The 19,439-nt window shown below is 48.0% G+C and overlaps 1 protein-coding gene across 9 annotated transcripts in view; it reads left to right on the top strand.

The window, feature by feature from the left end:
* EXD3 (exonuclease 3'-5' domain containing 3) overlaps positions 1-19,439 on the top strand; it is a 125,115-nt gene that overhangs the window by 78,449 nt on the left and 27,227 nt on the right. For 7 of the 9 annotated variants that reach the window (XM_054521277.2, XM_063714587.1, XM_063714588.1 and 4 more), the window contains 3 exons: positions 272-437; positions 519-691; positions 3,397-3,564. In XM_054521277.2, coding sequence (XP_054377252.2) covers positions 272-437; positions 519-691; positions 3,397-3,564 — 507 coding nt within the window. The remainder of the gene's footprint in view (positions 1-271; positions 438-518; positions 692-3,396; positions 3,565-19,439) is intronic. The other 2 variants (XM_063714594.1, XM_063714589.1) reach the window with 1 other exon arrangement.

The following is a 19,439-nucleotide window of genomic DNA, read 5'->3' as shown; positions in this document are numbered from 1 at the left end:
TCTGAGGCTGTGAGGGGCTGGGCGGGGTGACCGTGGGACTGCTGACCAGGGCCCCCGGAGCTGGCCCTGGTGTGCAGTACCTGCAGCCTTTGACCCCCACGTGGAGCCTCTCCTCGGACGTGTCCGCTCCTTCTCCCTGTCTCTGCTGCACAGGCCGCTGATGGAGGGGGTGGCGCCTCCTCCAGAGCCCCCCCAGGGCTGGTGTGAGTGGGCACGGTGAGCTGTGCTCCCTCCAGGGCCAGACGCATTACCCTGCAGGGCACTGTCTTAGCAGATGCGGGTGGCGAACATGCCAGCCCCAGGCGTGGACAGGGCCAGGGAGCTGAGGGGCCTGAGCCTCCTGGTGCAACAGGTGCTGGGCACAGCCCTGGACAAGACGCAGCAGCTGTCCAACTGGGACCGGAGGCCGCTCTGCGAGGAGCAGCTCCTCTACGCAGGTGTGTGGAAGTGACCCCTCCTCACGCCCCATGGCCCTCCCGCCCTCTGTCCCGGGAGGCTGAGGCCGACTCCCCACACAGCTGCCGACGCCTACTGCCTGCTGGAGGTGCACCAAGCCCTGTGCAGAGAGCCCGCCCGCTTCCACCTGTCGGAGGAGCTGGCTGGGAGCCGGAGGCCCAGGCACAGAGAGAGACCAGGGGCACGGAAGCCACCCGGCCTGCAGAAAGCGTCAGCACCGGCCGCACCCAGGCAGGTGGGTGAAGCCCCGCAGGGTCCGTTTATCAGGATTCTTGGGGAAGGAGGTCCCTGTCCATAAAACCAAGGACCTGCTTGGAGACAAGGCCGCTGGGTCAGAGCATGTGGAGGGGGCCTGGCTCCTGGAGCGAGAGGGGAGCAAAGTCCTGGTGAACTTCCTGCATGACTGTCATGGGGGCTGCCCTTGCCTGGGGGGCCACTGCTCAGGAGGCAGCTGCGCCCCCGAGTGCCCCTGTCCCCTCCTGACACTTGGCCTGGCAGGCCCCTCCCACGGCCCCCTCTCCATGATCCCCACCCCCTCTATCTAGAACCTTCCCCGTAAACCCCACCCCTCTCTATCTAGAACCTTCCCCGTAAACCCCACCCCTCTCTATCTAGAACCTTCCCCGTGATCCCCACCCCTCTCTATATAGCCCCTCCCCATGATCTGCACCCCTCTCTATCTAACCCCCTCCCCGTAAACCCCACCCCTCTCTATCTAGCACCTTCCCCGTGATCCCCACCCCCTCTATCTAGAACCTTCCCCGTGATCCCCACCCCTCTCTATCTAGAACCTTCCCCGTGATCCCCACACCTCTCTATCTAACCCCCTCCCCGTTATCCGCACCCCTCTCTATCTAGAACCTTCCCTGTGATCCCACCCCTCTCTATCTAGAACCTTCCCTGTGATCCCACCCCTCTCTATCTAGAACCTTCCCTGTGATCCCCACCCCTCTCTATCTAGAACCTTCCCCGTGATCCCCACCCCTCTCTAGCCCCTCCCCATGATCCCCACCCCTCTCTATCTAGAACCTTCCACCCCTCTCTATCTAGAACCTTCCCCATGATCCCCACACCTCTCTATCTAACCCCCTCCCCGTTATCCGCACCCCTCTCTATCTAGAACCTTCCCTGTGATCCCACCCCTCTCTATCTAGAACCTTCCCTGTGATCCCACCCCTCTCTATCTAGAACCTTCCCTGTGATCCCACCCCTCTCTATCTAGAACCTTCCCCGTGATCCCCACCCCTCTCTATCTAGCCCCTCCCCATGATCCCCACCCCTCTCTATCTAGAACCTTCCACCCCTCTCTATCTAGAACCTTCCCCATGATCCCCACACCTCTCTATCTAACCCCCTCCCCGTTATCCGCACCCCTCTCTATCTAGAACCTTCCCCGTGATCCCCACCCCTCTCTATCTAGAACCTTCCCCGTGATCCCCACCCCTCTCTATCTAGAACCTTCCCCGTGATCCCCACCCCTCTCTATCTAGCCCCTTCCCCGTGATCCCCACCCCTCTCTATCTAGAACCTTCCCCATGATCCCACCCCTCTCTATCTAGAACCGTGATCCCCACTCCTCTCTATCTAGAACCTTCCCCGTGATCCCACCCCTCTCTATCTAGAACCTTCCCCGTGATCCCCACCCCTCTCTATCTAGAACCTTCCCCGTGATCCCACCCCTCTCTATCTAGAACCTTCCCTGTGATCCCCACCCCTCTCTATCTAGAACCTTCCCCGTGATCCCCACCCCTCTCTAGCCCCTCCCCATGATCCCCACCCCTCTCTATCTAGAACCTTCCACCCCTCTCTATCTAGAACCTTCCCCATGATCCCCACACCTCTCTATCTAACCCCCTCCCCGTTATCCGCACCCCTCTCTATCTAGAACCTTCCCTGTGATCCCACCCCTCTCTATCTAGAACCTTCCCTGTGATCCCACCCCTCTCTATCTAGAACCTTCCCTGTGATCCCACCCCTCTCTATCTAGAACCTTCCCCGTGATCCCCACCCCTCTCTATCTAGCCCCTCCCCATGATCCCCACCCCTCTCTATCTAGAACCTTCCACCCCTCTCTATCTAGAACCTTCCCCATGATCCCCACACCTCTCTATCTAACCCCCTCCCCGTTATCCGCACCCCTCTCTATCTAGAACCTTCCCCGTGATCCCCACCCCTCTCTATCTAGAACCTTCCCCGTGATCCCCACCCCTCTCTATCTAGAACCTTCCCCGTGATCCCCACCCCTCTCTATCTAGCCCCTTCCCCGTGATCCCCACCCCTCTCTATCTAGAACCTTCCCCATGATCCCACCCCTCTCTATCTAGAACCGTGATCCCCACTCCTCTCTATCTAGAACCTTCCCCGTGATCCCACCCCTCTCTATCTAGAACCTTCCCCGTGATCCCCACCCCTCTCTATCTAGAACCTTCCCCGTGATCCCACCCCTCTCTATCTAGAACCTTCCCCGTGATCCCCACCCCTCTCTATCTAGAACCTTCCCCGTGATCTCACCCCTCTCTATCTAGAACCTTCCCCGTGATCCCACCCCTCTCTATCTAGCCCCTTCCCCGTGATCCCCACCCCTCTCTATCTAGAACCTTCCCTGTGATCCCACCCCTCTCTATCTAGAACCTTCCCTGTGATCCCCACCCCTCTCTATCTAGAACCTTCCCCGTGATCCCCACCCCTCTCTAGGGCACACACGCCACCCCAGACACACACGTGGAGGCCCCCCCAGCATGAGCACTAGAGCCCCCTGGGGGTGGTTTCGTTGCATTTTGTCTGCATTTCTGCTGTTTTATGCACAGCACACACAGTGCTCCTCTTTTGAAGATAAAACAGACAGAGAGCTGGGCACACAGCCTCAGGGCCCTTGCTCTCTGAGGCTGTGAGGGGCTGGGCGGGGTGACCGTGGGACTGCTGACCAGGGCCTCACTGCAGGTCCCTGTGGCTGTGGCTGTGGCTGAGGGCGCCGCCCCTCAGGTCCCGGCCAGGGCCTTCCGCGTGGTGTGTGACAACATGCTGCAGGGGCTGGCACGGAGCCTCCGCTGTCTGGGTGTGGATGCACGCATGCTGGGCAACGGTGAAGACCACCGCAGGGCGGCCGAGGTGAGTGTGCAGGGAGGGTCTTGGGGTCCTCCCAAGATGCAGCTGCCCTTAGCACAGGTGTGCCCACCCCTAGCACCAAACTCCTCCCTCCAGCTCATCCATGGCTGCCAGCTGTGCCAGGCAGGCTCTGGGAACAGGACGGGGTGGCCAAGAATGGAGCGGTTGGGGTCCAAGTGGCTGAGATGGTCCCAGCCTCAGCCCTCATTGTCCTACAAAAGGAATTTACAGATGTAATTGACACTATTAATCAGTTGAACTTAAAATAGAGAGTCTGTCTTATTTGGGTGGGCCCAGTGTAATCACATGAGCCCTTAAAAGCAGAAATGGGGTGGGACGCAGTGGCTCATGCCTATAATCCCAGCACCTTGGGAGGCCGAGGTGGGTGGATCACTTGAGGCCAGGAGTTCGAGACCAGCCTGACCAACATGGTAAAACCCCATCTCTACTAAAAATAGGAAAATTAGCCGGGCGTAGTGGCGGGTGCCTGTAATCCCAGCTACTCAGGAGGCTGAGGCACGAGAATCGCTTAAACCCCAGAGACAGAGGTTGCGGTGAGCTGAGATCACGCCACTGCACTCCAGCCTGGCTGACAGAGCAAGACTCCATCTAAAAAAAAAAAAAAAAAAAAAAATCAGGAATGGAACGCAGAAGACAGAGAGATTCAAAGCACAGGAAGGATTCAGTGTCCCATTGTTGGCTTGAAGATGGAGGAGGCCACACAAGGAAACCTCAGTCCAACAGCCACAAGCAGCCAGATTCTGCTAACACCTGACCAAGCCCAGAAGGAGGTTCTTCCCCGGAGTCTCCTAAGAGGAGCCTGGTCGCTAACACTGTGATTTCAGCCATGAGACCCTGAGCAGAGAACCTGGTTGAGTCCACTGGACTTCTGGACTTCCACAGAACTATGTTGTAAGCTGCTAAACTTTTAGTAAATTGTGACAGCAGCATTAGAAAAATGACATGGAGGCTGGGTGCTCATGCCTGTAATCCCTGCACTTTGGGAGGCCGAGGCGGGTGGATCACAAGGTCAGGGGTTCAAGACCAGCCTGGCCGAGATGGTGAAACCCTGTCTCTCCTAAAAATACAAAAATTAGCCGGGCATGGTGGCGGGCGCCTGTAATCCCAGCTACTCGGGATGCTGAGGCAGAGAATTGCTTGAAGCCGGGAGGCGGAGGTGGCAGCAGTGAGTGGAGATCGCACCACTGCACTCCAGCCTGGGTGACAGAGCAAGACTCCATCTCAAAACAATAGGAAAAAAAAAAAAGAATGTGGATTGTGGTACCGGGAGTGGGGTGCTGGTGTAACACACAGCTAAACATGCAGAAGTAGTTTTAGAATCAGGGAATGAGTAGAGGGTGGAAGAGTCCTGAGGATCACAACACGAAAGGCCTAGAGGGCGTTGAAATAGACCGTCTGTAGAAATACGGACGTTAAAGGTGTCGAAGGTTGGGAAATAGAGGTGGGATGCTGGTAAATGCAGCTGAAACAGATGGAGCCGAGATGGTTCGACCTAAACCACAGGAGTGTGAGGGTGTCAGATCAATGCCAAATGGACCAGTTTTCTCCCTCAGGGGTGTAAGAAGTGGGGTTAGTTGGTATTTATTCTTCATGGAGGGGCGGAATCCATCCTGAACCATCGATTTGTTTAAATACTAGTTATGGGTAATCTTACCCATATATTTTTCTAATTATTTTTATTCCCTCTTTTTTTCCTTCAGTAAGGAGTGAATTTTGTTTTTTTTGTTTTGTTTTGTTTTGTTTGTTTTTTTTGAGACGGAGTCTTGCTCTGTCTTCCAGGCTGGAGTGCAGTGGTGTGATCTCGGCTCACTGCAAGCTCCGCCTCCCAGGTTCGCGCCATTCTCCTGCCTCAGCCTCCCGAGCAGCTGGGACTACAGGCTCCCGCCACCACGCCTGGCTAATTTTTTGTATTTTTAGTACAGACGGGGTTTCACCATGTTAGCTAGGATGGTCTCGGTCAAGGAGTGAAGTATTTTTCTAATACTTTTCACTGGTTTTTATCTCGTAGGTCTTCTATTCCAAGCTCTTAGTGAATTCTGTGTTTTTAGGACTTGCTCTACAAATAGTACAGCTTTATTTTCACCCTCATTTGTTTTCTGCTGATTCAAGGATTGTCTGTTTATGTCTGTCTAGGATGTTCTAGACAGGTGTTCACGTTTGTGACCACCTTACTCACAGCTGTAATGATCTCACAGATGCAGACATAGCTTCATGCATTTTCTGGAGAGAACATTTTTTAAGAACGGAAGCTTTGGTATCGTTTTGGCTTCTATGGAGCCTTTGCTTTCTTTTTCTTTTCTTTTCTTTTTTTTTTTTTTTTTTTTTTGAGACAAAGCCTCGCTCTGTTGCCCAGGCCACCGGAGTGCAGTGGTGCTACCTGGGGCCACTGCAACCTCCGCCTCCCGGGTTCAAGCAACTCTCCTGTCTAAGCCTCCTGAGTAGCTGGGATCACAGTGCTCGCCACTACACCCAACTAATTTTTGTATTTTAGGAGAGACAGGGTTTCTCCATGTTGGTCAGGCTGGTCTCGAATTCCTGACCTTAGGTGATCCACCCACCTCAGCCTCCCAAAGTGCTGAGATTACAGGCATGAGTCACCACACCCTGCAGGATCTTTCCAAATCATGTGTTTTCTACTAAGACTCCTGGAGAGATGAGTTAATTGGTTTCATAGAATGATTATACTTTGAGTTTCATTTTCCATACCTTTCAAAAGGAGCATTACTAATAAATTTACAAACATTTTTTAAAAAGAAAAAGGAAAGAAAGCACTCCAGGCGAGAGCCCAGAGGATGTGAGGAGCGTGTGACTGACATCCTGGAGGGATGTCACTGACAAAGTGGAGGGAGGCAAAGTGCCTGTCACATCCAGGCAGTGGCGGGAAACGCCATGGGGCTGTGTCCTGCTGTCAGACAGAACCTGACTTTGTCAGGTGAACCTGGGTGTTCTGCTGAGGAGATCTCCAGACTGTGGAAGGTGCAGCCTGGCCTATTCCTGCTGCTTATGGTGAAATGTGAGCAGAAGACCTGGATATTCAGCTGAGGAGATCTCCAGACTGTGGAAGATGCAGTCTGGTCTCTTCTTGCTGCTTGTGGTAGAATGTGAGCAGGAGGGACTGAGGGGAGCGCTCTTAAACAAAAAGGAACTAGGACTTGATTTGGGAAACTCTCATCCTGTCTGGATGGCAAAAGATGCTAAGAATAAGTGATCGCTCCCAAAAGTGTGACCTGAAAAGCTGAGTGTGTATCTGTGCAGGAGTGAGGTCAGAACAGTCAGTCTTCGAAAGCAAACCCAAGGCTTCCAGAGAGCGCAGGGGCATCAGCCTTTGGCCTCCTCCGCAGACGCTGAAGTGGACAGGAAATATGCCAGCGAAGTTCCATGCCACTCACGATCTTCCAGACACGTCTCGTCAGCCACTGCAAGCATGGAAGCCAGTTCTTGATAGTAAATCTCTTAATATTTATCTCCCACTGGTTCACTTCTCTAGATCGGCCCACCTGACCAATTTTGGTGCCGGAAGTTGTTGCAGAGGAAGGTCTTACAGATGAGCTGTCTGCACTGGTTCTGGGACTCCTGGAATTGGTTCTCTAATATTATTATATTTAGAGACACTAAGGGCCTAGTTTCCAGTAGTAAAGAGGGTACAGGCCAGGCGCAGTGGCTCACGCCTGTAATCCCAGCTCTTTCAGAGGCCGAGGCGGGCGGATCACCAGGTCAGAAGATCGAGACCATCCTGGCTAACATGATGAAACCCCGTCTCTACTAAAAATATAAAAAATTAGCCGGGCGTGGTTGTGGGCGCCTGTAGCCCCAGCTACTCGGGAGGCTGAGGCAGGAGAATGGCGTGAACCCGGGGGTGGGAGGTTGCAGTGAGCCGAGATCGCGCCACTGCACTCCAGCCTGGGAGACAGAGTGAGACTGTCTCAAAAAAAAAAAAAAAAGAAAAAAGAAAAAGAAAAAAGGATACAGTAGTCCATAGTGAGATGTTGCAAACTTTTTCAAAATATTGTCATGGGATACCCTTAATTGGGAACCTATAAAAGCACAGATTCTGACGAAACAAGTATTTGCTACTTCCAAACATTGCAGGCAAACTAATGGGTATAATGGGATGGGCTGGTTGCTCCTAACTGTGCTGGAGAAAGTGGGAAAGAAAAAGATGAGCTCAGGCTCCACACGAAGCACCTGCAAGCTTCTATATTGGCCCTAAAAGAAGCCCTTATCCCCTGTAGCTGCAGAAGTAAAATTGCTGAACACCATGCCTAGAGTTTAATCCTGTGAGCAGCTGAATTACAGCAGATATTAAATTCACAACTGATGTTATTAAACTTTGTCCACTTGGCCAGTCCTGTCCATGTAAAGTTATATTTCATTGTCTTTGAACTTGCTTTTCTCTGATCCTTTTTGTTTGTTTGTTTGTTTGTTTGAAACAGAGTCTTACTCTGTCACCCAGGCTGGAGTGCAGTGGTGCGATCTCGTCTCACTGCAACCTCCGCCTCCCGGGTTCAAGCGATTCTCCTGCCTCAGGCTCCCCAGTAGCTGGGATTACAGGCATCCACCACCACGCCCAGCTAATTTTTATATTTTTAGTAGAAACGGGGTTTCACCATGTTGGCCAGGATGGTCTCGATCTCCTGACCTCGTAATCCACCTGCCTCGGCCTCCCAAAGTGCTGGGATTACAGGCGTGAGCCACCGTGTCTGGCCGTTTCTGTGATTCTTGATGAAATGGAGCATCTTTCCATATGTTCCCTAGCTATTTGAACTTTCTGTTCTGTGGAATGTCTTGTGGCTGCCACTGCTGCCCTAAGAAAGGCCTGGCTGCAAGCCTGGGAACTCGGCTGGGAAACAGTTCCCTGACTGATATAAACCTTCCCTAATGGCGAAGGTGGTTTGAGGTTCCTAATCTTTACAAACAATGTGGTGTATGCTGGACATCGCTTTCCTCCTAGGGCTCTGGAATTTTGGTATATGCCAGGCAGAGGGTATCAATGTGACCACCCCCAGTAAAAACCTCAGGCGATGAGTCCCTAATGAACTTCTCAGATAGACAACACTTCACAAATGTCATTACTACTTATGCAGAAGTTAAGCACATTGTACAGGATTCCCCTGGGAGACGGCCCCTGGGTGCCTGAGCCCCGTTTCCTCTGAACTTTGTCCCATGTGCCTTTTCCCTTTGCTGACATTGCTGTGTACTATTCACTGTAATGAGTCTTAGCCAGAGTGTGACTGCATGCTGAGTCCTGTGAGTAACACTGAATCACCTCAGGATGATCTTGGGGACCCTTAACACATGCCTGGTCCAGTCTTTTGCTTTCTTTTTTTAAGAGACAGGGTCTCATTCTGTCTGGCTAGAGTGTAGTGGTGTGATCATAGCTGACTGCAGCCTCAACATCCTAGGCTCAAGTGAGCCTCCAAACTCAGCCTCCTTTGTAGCCAGGAACACAGGCACAGACCACCACACCCAGCTAATTTTTAAAATGTTTCGTGGAGACAGGATCTCACTATGTTGTCCAGGCTGGTCTTGAACTCCTGGCCTCGAGCGATCCTCCTGCTTCAGCTTCCCAAAGTGCTGGGATTACAGGTGTGAGCCACCACGCCCAGCCTGGCCTTGAGTTTTTACATGGTGCCACGATGTCTTAATTCCTCCAGCGTTATCACTCATCTTCGTATCTCGTAGGGTGAGCATCTACCTTGTTCTCCTTCAGTCCTTTGTCCTTTCTATATAGGTTTAGAAACAGCTCACCAATTCACTTTTGCTTGGAACTGCATTGGCTCTATAAATCAATTTAGGGAAAAATGACATATTTAAGATATTGAGGCCAGGTGCAGTGGCCTCACCTATAATCTCAGCACTTTGGGAGGCCAAGGCAGGAGAACTGCTTGAGCCCAGGAGTTTGAGACCAGCCTGGTAACATAGTGAGACATTGTTTCTTAAAAAAAAATAGCCAGGCATGGTGGTGCACACCTGTGGTCCTGGCCACCTGGAGGACTAAGGTGGGAGGATCACTTGAACCCATGAGGTCGAGGCTACACAGTGAGCCATGATCATTCCACTGCACTCCAGCCTGGGCAACACAGCAAGCCCTCATTAAAAAAAAAAAAAAAAAAGATATTGAGTCTTCTATTCATGAATATTTAACTCTTTCTTTTCTTCTTCTTTTTTTTTTTTTTTTTTTTTTTTTGAGATGGAGTCTTGATGTCTTGCCAGGCTGGAGTACAGTGACATGATCTCGGCTCACTGCAACCTCTGCCTCCCGGATTCAAGCGATTCTCCTGCCTCAGCCTCCTGAGTAGCTGGGATTACAGGCACGCACCGCCACACCCAGCTAATTTTTGTATTTTTAGTAGAGATGAGGTTTCATCATGTTGGCCAGGCTGGTCTTGAACTCCTGACCTCATGATCCGCCCGCCTCAGCCTCCCAAAGTGCTGAGATAACAGGGGTGAGCCACTGTGCCCAGCCTCTTTATAACACATTTAATAACCTCCATAAAGATCTTGCATGTCTTTTGTTAGATTTCATCTCGGAAACTTTAGATTTTTGTTGCTTTTATGAATCATGTGGGTTTTATTTTCTGCTGATACATGGAGTGTGGTTGCCCTTGATGAATTAGTCTTCTATCCAGAAAACTTACTAAATGCCCCTGGATCTTACTGAATTGGTTGTCAATTATTTGGGGTTCTGTTTGTACACATCATCTGCAAACTGTGAGGGTTTTATTTCTTCCTTTCCAATCCTTGTATCTTTTCCTTCCTTATCTTATTTCATTAGTCAAGATCTCCAAGACGGTGTTGAATAGAAATGCTGATGGTAGCCATCCTTGTCTTGTTTCTGATTTAGAAAGGAATGTTTTAACATGAAGTAAGGTGGTTGCTCAATATTCTGTACCAGGCTGAGGCAGTTCCTCCACGATTCCACATTTGCTGTAGGTTTTTGTTAGGAATGAATATTGACTTCTACCTACCTAATGCTTTCCCGGCAGCTTTTCAGATACTCATAGGGTTATTTTTCCTTTAATCTGTAAATGTGATGAATGACATTATTAACCTTTTGAATTTGGGACTAATCTTTCTTTCCTAGGTTAAATTCAACTTGGTCCTGCATATTACCCTTCTTAATACATTGCGGACTTTGGTCTGTGATTTTGTTTTTTTATTTTTTATTTTTTTGAGACAGAGTCTTGCTCCATTGCCCAGGCTGGAGTGCAATGGTGCGATCTCAGCTCACTGCAACCTCTGCCTCCCTGGTTCAAGCGATTCTCCTGCCTCAGCCTCCCAAGTAGATGGGATTGCAGGCACGCACCACCACACCTGGCTAATTTTTGTATTTTTAGTAGAGACGGGGTTTTGCCATGATGGCCAGGCTGGTCTCAAACTCCCAACCTCAGGCGATCCACCTGCCTCAGCCTCCCAAAGTGCTGGGATTACAGGTGTGAGCCACCGCACCCGTCCTGGTCTGTGATTTTTTTTTTTTTTTTTTTTTGAAGTGGCGTCTTGCTGTGTTACCCAGGCTGGCCTTGAACTCCTGGGCTCAAGTGATCCTCTCACCTCAGTGAGACTATGGCTGGGACTATAGGCGTGTGGCACCGCACCCGGCCTGGTCTGTGACTTTTGTTGAGGAAGCTTGTATCCATCTTCATAGGTACATCTGACATACACTTTTCCTTTCTCTTTTTTTCTGGCCTCATAAATACATTGGGAAGTTTTCTCTCTTTTTTCTGCAACTGTGTAATGTTTAAATTATCTGCTCCCGAAACTGGCTCACTTCTCATGAGGCTTCCTGGCCTGATGTTTTCTTTGGGGAGAATGTTCTGATACTGAGTTTTATTAATAGTTATAGAACCACTTGGCTGGCTGTGTCTTCTTGATCACATTTGGTAATTTATAATTTTTCTGGAATGTGTCCATTTAATCCAACATTTCAAATATCTAAGTGTAGATTGCTGGGGTCCTCTGTTAAGGCTCTGCTGTGTCTGCAGCTGGGTTCCCTCTCTTTTATTGTCGCTTCCTTTGGCTCTCTCTCTTCTTATGCTCTCGCAGAGATATGTCAACTTACTGCCTTTTTTTTTTTTTTTTTTTTTTGAGATGGAGTCTCGCTCTGTCACTCAGGCTGGAGTGCAGTGGCGCGATCTCCACTTACTACAAGCTCCGCCTCCCAGGTTCACGCCATTCTCCTGCCTCAGCCTCCCAAGTAGCTGGGACTACAGGTGCCCGCCACCTCGCCCAGCTAATTTTTTGTATTTTTTTAGTAGAGACGGGGTTTCACCATGTTAGCCAGGATGGTCTCAATCTCCTGACCTCGTGATCCGCCTGCCTCAGCCCCTCAAAGTGCTGGGATTACAGGCGTGAGCCACCGCGCCCGGCCAACTTACTGCCTTTTAAAATAACCAGTATTTGGCTTTGTTGAGTCTTTCTATTGCATTTTTGTTGTCTATCTCATCAATTTCTGTTCTTATCTTTATGATTTCCTTCCTTTTGCTTTCTTGGGTTTGTTTCCAAGTGGCGTTGCTTAGCTCTTTAATTTTCAGACTCTTATATTTTATGATATAAATATTTAAGGCCATAAATTTTTCTCGAAGTATTGTTTTCACTGCACTCTATCAGTTTTTATATAGAGTGTATTCATTGTTTTTAGTTCTAATAATATTTGAATATCAATTATGATTGCTTATTTGACTTCGTTCTTTAGAAGGCTGTTTTTCAATTTTAGAAAGCTTGGATCTTGGGGCTTTTTAGTTATCTTCTTAAAAATGATTTCTAACCTAACTTCAGGAACATAGTCTGTATATTTCCAATTTTGGAAATTTCTTAAGATTTGCTTTGTAGCCAAGTAGATGATCCTTTTTATAAATGACCCACATGGACTGTAAAAGGATACCTGGTATCGGCCGGGCACGGTGGCTCACGCCTGTAATCCCAGCACTTTGGGAGGCCGAGGCGGGCGGATCACGAGGTCAGGAGATCAAGACCATCCTGGCGAACATGGTGAAACCCTGTCTGTACTAAAAATTCAAAAAATTAGCTGGGCATGGTGGCGGGCGCCTGTAGTCCCAGCTACTCGGGAGGCTGAGGCAGGAGAATTGCTTGAACCCGGGAGGTGGAGCTTGCAGTGAGCCGAGATTGCATCACTGCACTCCAGCCTGGGCAACAGAGTGAGACTCCATCTCAAAAAACAAACAAACAAAAAGATACATGGTATTCCCTTCCAGTCATGCTCATCTCTCTCCCCCTCTCTCCCTCCCACTCTACCTACCCCCCAACATATACACACACTCCGTAGATCCAGCTTGCCAAATGTGTTGTTCAAAACATCTTTTTTTTTTAGAAGAAATCTCGCTCTGTCGCCCAGGCTGGAGTGCAGTGGCACAATCTCAGCTCACTGCAAGCTCCGCCTCCTGGGTTCAAGCAATTCTCTTGCCTCAGCCTCCCAAGTAGCTGGGATTACAGGTGCCTGCCACCACACCTGGCTAATTTTTGTATTTTTAGTAGAGATGGGGTTTCACCATATTGGCCAGGCTGGTCTCGAACTCCTGACCTTGTGATCCGCCCACCTTGGCCTCCCAAACTGCTGGGATTATAGGCGTGAGCCACTACACCCAGCCTAAATCATCTTTATCCTATTTACTTTTCTGCCTGATTCTACCAAGAGAGACATACTGAAGGTTCCTGTGATGGTGCATTCATCAAATTTTCCATGCAGTTATGTCAGTGTTTGCCTTATATGTTTTAAAGTTATGTTAGTAGGTGCATATACATATTATTAGAATTCTTATATGTTTCTGTTGTGTGAAATCTTTTATAATTATGTGATGAACCTCTTTGACTCCAGTAATGCTCTTTGCTATAAAATATATTTTAACTAACATTAATACCATTTCTCCGTTATTCTTTGGTTAGTACTGGTAAAGCACTTTTTCATCCTTTTACTTTCAACCTTCTTTTATATAGTAGGTGTGTTTCTTGTAAACTGTTTCTAGTTGGGTTTTTTTAAAAAAATCTAGTCTGACAGCCTTTGCCTTTTAACTTATTAGTTTAGTCCTTTTACATTTATTGTAAGTATTGATAGAGTTTGGGTTTAGTCATACTATCTTAATTTGTGCTTTCTATTTGTACAACTTTTTCTATTCTTTTTCCTCTTCTTTTTTTCATGCTTTTAGCTTTTTTACCTTCATTCTATTTTTCCTTCAGTCAATTTGAAAGCTGTAAATTCTATTGCTATTGCTTTCCTTGTTTTCTTAAAATATGCATATTTTGCTATCGATTTATTTCTTTTCTTTGTAGGGATTGCCCTAAATGTTTTTTTTCTTTTTTCTTTTAGACGGAGTCTCGCTTTGTCACCCAGGCTGGAGTGCACTGGCACAATCTTGGCTCACTGCAAGCTCCGCCTCCCAGGTTCAAGCAGTTCTGCCTCAGCCTCCTGAGTAGCTGGGACTACAGGCACCCAGCACCACACCCAGCTAATGTTTGTATTTTTAATAGAGATGAGGTTTCGCCATGTTGGCCAGGCTGGTGTCGATCTCCTGACCTCAAGTAATCCACCTGATTCGGCCTGCCAAAGTGCTGGGATTACAGGCATGAGCCACCACGCATGGCCGAGAAATGTTAACACATATATTTGAGTTAACGATATCTAAAGTTACAGTTAAGTCAGGGATCTTACATCGATTTATGTTTCATATATTTCAATAGCTTTTGGGTTACAAGTGGCATTTGGTTACATGGATGAATTGTGTAATGATGAAGTCTGATATGTTGCTGCACTGTCACCCAAATAGTATATAATGTACCCAATATGTCGTTTTTTTATCCCTTACTCCTCCTCCTGCTCTCCCCACCTTTGAGCCTCCAGTGTCCATTATATCACTCTGCATGCCTTTGTGTACCCATAGGTTAGTTCCCACTTATAAGTGAGAACATGCAGTATTTGGTTTTCCATTCCTGAGTTACTTTAGTTAGAATAATGGCCTCCAGATCCATTCAAGTTGCTGCAGAGATATTATTTTGTTCCTTTTTGTGGCTGAGTAGTATTCCATGGTATCTACATACCACATTTTTTTATCCACTCATTGGTTGATGGATACTTAGGTTAGTTCCATGTCTTTGCAGTTGTGAATTGTGCTGTGATAAACATATGTGTGCAGGTGTCTTTCTGATATAATGACTTCTTTTCCTTTGGGTAGATACTCAGTAGTGGGACTGCTGGAGCACATGGTAGATCTGCTTTTAGTTCTTTGAGAAATCTCCATGCTGTTTTCATAGATGTTGTGCTAATTTATTTATTTATTTATTTATTTATTTATTTTGAGATGAAGTCTAGCTCTATTGCCAGGCTGGAGTGCAATGGCGCGATCTTGGCTCACTGCAACCTCTGCCTCCTGGGTTCAAGTGATTCTTCTGCCTCAGCCTCCTGGGTAGCTGGTACTACAGGCACCTGCCACCACACCTGGCTAATTTTTTGTATTTTTAGCAGAGACCAGGTTTCACCATGTTGGGCAGGCTGGTCTTGAACTCCTGACCTCATGATCCGCCCACCTTGGCCTCCCAAAGTGCTTGGATTACAGGCATGAGCCACCATGCCTGGTCTTTTTTACATTTTAATAATGTCTATTCTGGCTAGGGCAAGGTGGTATCTCATTGTGGTTTTAATTTGCATTTCCCTGATGATTTGTGATGTTGAGTGCTTTTTCACGTTTGCTGTGTATCTGTATATCTTCTTTTGAGAAATGTCTATTCATGTGTCATTTGCCCACTTTTTGATGGGATTCTTTGTTTTTTTTCTTGCGTATTTGTTTGAGTTCCTTATAGATTCTTGATATTGCCTCTTCGTTAGATGCATAGTTTGCAAATAGTTTCTTCCATTCTGTGGGGTGTTTGTTTTTATTTTGTTTTTTTGTTTTCCTTTTGAGACAGAGTCTCACTCTGTCGCCCAGGCTGGAGTGCAGTGGTGCGATCTCTGCTCACTGCAACCTCTACCTCCCGGATTCAAGCAATTCTCCTGCCTCAGCCTCCCAAGTAGCTGGGACTACAGGTGCCTGCCACCACGCCTGGCTAATTTTTTGTACTTTTAGTAGAGACGGGGTTTCATCGTGTTAGCCAGGATGGTCTCGATCTCCTGACCTCGTGATCTGCCCGCCTCGGCCTCCCAAAGTGCTGGGATTACAGGCATGAGCCACCGGCCTTGTGGGCTGTTTGTTTTCTCTGATGATTATTTCTTTTGCTGTGCAGAAGCTTTTTAGTTGAATTAGGTCGCATTTATTTATTTTTATTTTTGTTGCATTTGCTTTTGTGGTTCTAGTCAAAATTGTTTGCTTAAGCCAATGTGCAGAGGAGCTTTCCTAGATTTCCTTCTAGAATGTTTATGGTTCGAGTCTTAGATCTAAGTCTTTCATCCATCTTGAGTTGGGTTTTGTATATGGTGAGAGAGATGGATCCAGTTTCATTCTCCTCCATGTGGCTAGCCAGTTTTCCCAGCACCACTTATTAGATAGGGTGTCTTTTTCTCCAATGTATGTTTATTTATACTTTGTCAAAGATCAGTTGATTGTAAGTATTTGGCTTTATTTCTGGATTCTCTATTCCATCCCATTGGTCTATGTATCTACTTTTATACCAGTACTGTGCTGTTTTGGTAACTATACTGTATTAGTCCCTTCTCACATTGCTATAAAGGAATACCTGAGGCCGGGTGCAGTGGCTCATGCCTGTAATCCCAGGACTTTGAGAGGCAGAGGCAGGCGGATTACCTGAGGTCGGGCGTTCGAGACCAGCCCGGCCAACATGGTGAAACCCCATCTCCACTAAAATACAAAAAATTAGCCAGGCATGGTGGTGTGTGCCTGTAGTCCCAGCTACTCGGGAGACTGAGGCAGGGGAATCGCTTGAACCCAGGAGGTAGAGATTGCAGTGAGCCGAGATCACGCCACTGCACTCCAGCCTGGCGACAGAGCGAGACTCCATCTCAAAAAAAAAAAAATTTGCTGGGCTTGGTGGTTGGCACCTGTAGTCCCAGCTACTCGGGAGGCTGAGGCAGGAGAATCACTTGAACCTGGGAGGCGGAGGTTGCAGTGAGTGGAGATCACATCACTGCACTGTACTCCAGCCTGGGTGACAGAGTGAGACTCTGTCTCAAAAAAAAAAAAAAAGAAAAGAAAAGAAATACCTGGGACTGGGTAACTTATAAGAAAAGAAGTTCAATTGGCTTATGGTTCTGGAGGCTGTACAGGAACCATATCACTGGCATCTGCTTCTGGGGAGCCTCTGGAAATGTCTAGTCCTGGCAGAAGGCAAAGCAGGAGCTTGCATGTCACATGGTGAAGGCAGGAGCGAGAGAGAAAGAGGGGACACGCTACGCACTTTTAAACGACCAGGCAAGGACAGGACCAAGGGGGACAGTGCTAAACCACTCCTGAGAAATCCTCCCCCATGATCGAGTCGCCTCCCTCCAGGCCAGGCCCCACCTCCAACACCGGGGCTTGCATTTCAGGATGAGATTTGGGTGGGGACACATTCAAATTATACCACAGAGCCTTGTAGTGTAGTGTCAGCCAGTGTTCTCTAGAGGGACAGAACTGATAGGATAGATGTGCATACGAAAGGAAGTTTATTAAGGAGAGTTGACTCACAGAATCACAAGGTGAAGTCTCACCCAGGCCGTCTGCAAGCTGAGGAGCCAGGAAGCCAGAGGTGGATCCATCCGAGTCCCAAAACCTCAAAAGCAGGGAAGCCGGCAGTGCAGCCTTCAGTCTGCCGGCCAAAGGCCCGAGAGCCCCTGGCAAACCACTGGTGTACGTGTAAGAGTCCAAAAGCTGAGGAATTTGGAGTCTGATGTTCGAGGATAAGAAGCATCCAGCACGGGAGAAAGATGGGGCTGGAAGCCTCAGCAAGTCCACTCTTCCATCTTCTCCTGCGTGCTTTATCCTAGCCGTACTGGCAGCTGATGAGATGGTGCCCACTGAGGGTGGGTCTGCCTCTCCCAGTCCACGGACTCAAATGTGAATCCCCTTTGGCAACACCCCCACAGACACATCCAGGATTAATACTTTGCATCGTTCAATCCAGTTGACACTCAATATAAACCTTCACAAGTATAATTTGAAGTTGGGTAATGTGATGCCTCCAGATTTGTTTTTTGTTTTTTGACAGACAGAGTCTCAGTCTGTTGCCAGGCTGGAGTGCAGTGGCATAATCTTGGCTCACTGGAACCTCCGCCTCCTGGGTTCAAGGGATTCCCCTGCCTCAGCCTCCCGAGTAGCTGGGACTACAGGCGCCTGCCACCATGCCCGGTAATTTTTTGTATTTTAGTAGAGATGGGGTTTCACCATGTCGGCCAGGCTGGTCTCGATCTCCTGACCTTGTGATCCACCCGCCTCGGCCTCCCAAAGTGCTGGGATTACAGGCGTGAGCCACTTCACCTGGCCTAGATTTGTTCTTTTTCCTTAGGACTGCTTTGGCTATTCAGGCTCTTTTTTGGTTCCATACAGATTTTAGGATTGTTTTTTCTAATTCTGTGAAAAACGATGTTGGTATTTTGATAGGAATTGCACTGAATCTGTAGATTGCTTTGGGCAGTTTGGTTATTTCACAATATCGATTCCTCCAATTCATGAGCATGGGATGTATTTCCATTTGTTTACGTCATTCATGATTTCTTTCAGCAGTATTTTGTAGTTCTCCTTGTAGAGTCTTTCACCTCCTTGGTTAAGTACATTCCTAGGTTTGTTGTGTGTGTGTGTGTGTGTGTTGTCGTTGCGCAGATATTGTAAAAAGGATTGAGTTCTTTTTTCACTTTTTTATTTTTTTATTTTTATTTTTTGAGACAGAGTCTCACCCTGTCGCCCAGGCTGGAGTGCAGTGGTGCCATCTCAGCTCACTGCAACCTCCACCTCCTGGGTTCAAGCAATTCTCCTGCCTCAGCCTCCGAGGTAGCTGGGATTACAGGTGCGCACCACCACACCTGGCTAATTTTTGTATTTTTAGTAGAGACAGGGTTTCACCATGTTATCCAGGCTGGTCTCAAACTCCTGACCTCAAGTGAGCCACCCGCCTGGGCCTCCCAAAGTGCTGGGATTACAGGTGTGAGCCACTGTGCCGGGCCTGAGTTCTTGGTTTCCTTCTCAGCTTGGTCGTTGTGCTACTGATTTGTGCACATTTATTTTGTAACCTGAGACTTTACTGAATTCATTTGTCAAATCAAGGAGTCTTTTGGAGGAGCCTTTAGGGTTTTCGAGGTATACAGTCCTAACATTGGCAAAGATAGTTTGACTTCCTGTTTTACCATTTGGATGCCGTCTCTTTCTTTGTCTTTCCTGATAGTTCTGGTCAGGACTTTGAGTACTATGTTGGGTGGGAGGGTGAGGGTGGGAGGGTGAGAGGGCATCCTTGTCCTGTTCCAGTTCTCAGGGGGACTATTTCCACTTTTCCCCATTTAGTATGATGTTGGCTGCAGGTTTGTCATATATGGCTTTTATTATTTTGAGGTATGTTCCTTCCAAGCCTAGTTGGTTGAGGATTTTTATCATAAAACAATGCTAGGTTTTGTCAAATGCTTTTTATGCATCTATTGAGATGATCTTGTAGTTTTTGTTTTTAATTCTGTTTGTGTGATGAATCGAACTTACTGACTGGCACATGTTGAACCCCCTGAATCCCTGGGATGAAACTCACTAGGTCATAGTGAATTATTGCTTTAATGTGCTGTTGGATTCCGTTTGCAGGGTCAACTTGTCTTTCTTACCTTACCTGCTGTCATCTTCCAGAATGTTAACACGATGCTGTCTTTCTTAATTCTGCAAATTAGACATTATCATGTTTGTTTTATGGTCTTGACGTCTTTTAGTGTTGATGATGTGTGGACC

The sequence above is a fragment of the Pongo abelii genome, chromosome 13 (genome assembly GCF_028885655.2).
Source record: "Pongo abelii isolate AG06213 chromosome 13, NHGRI_mPonAbe1-v2.0_pri, whole genome shotgun sequence".
Taxonomy (NCBI): Eukaryota; Metazoa; Chordata; class Mammalia; order Primates; family Hominidae; genus Pongo; species Pongo abelii.
Note: the sequence above shows the minus strand (reverse complement) of the source record. Positions and strands in the feature narration are given on the sequence as shown.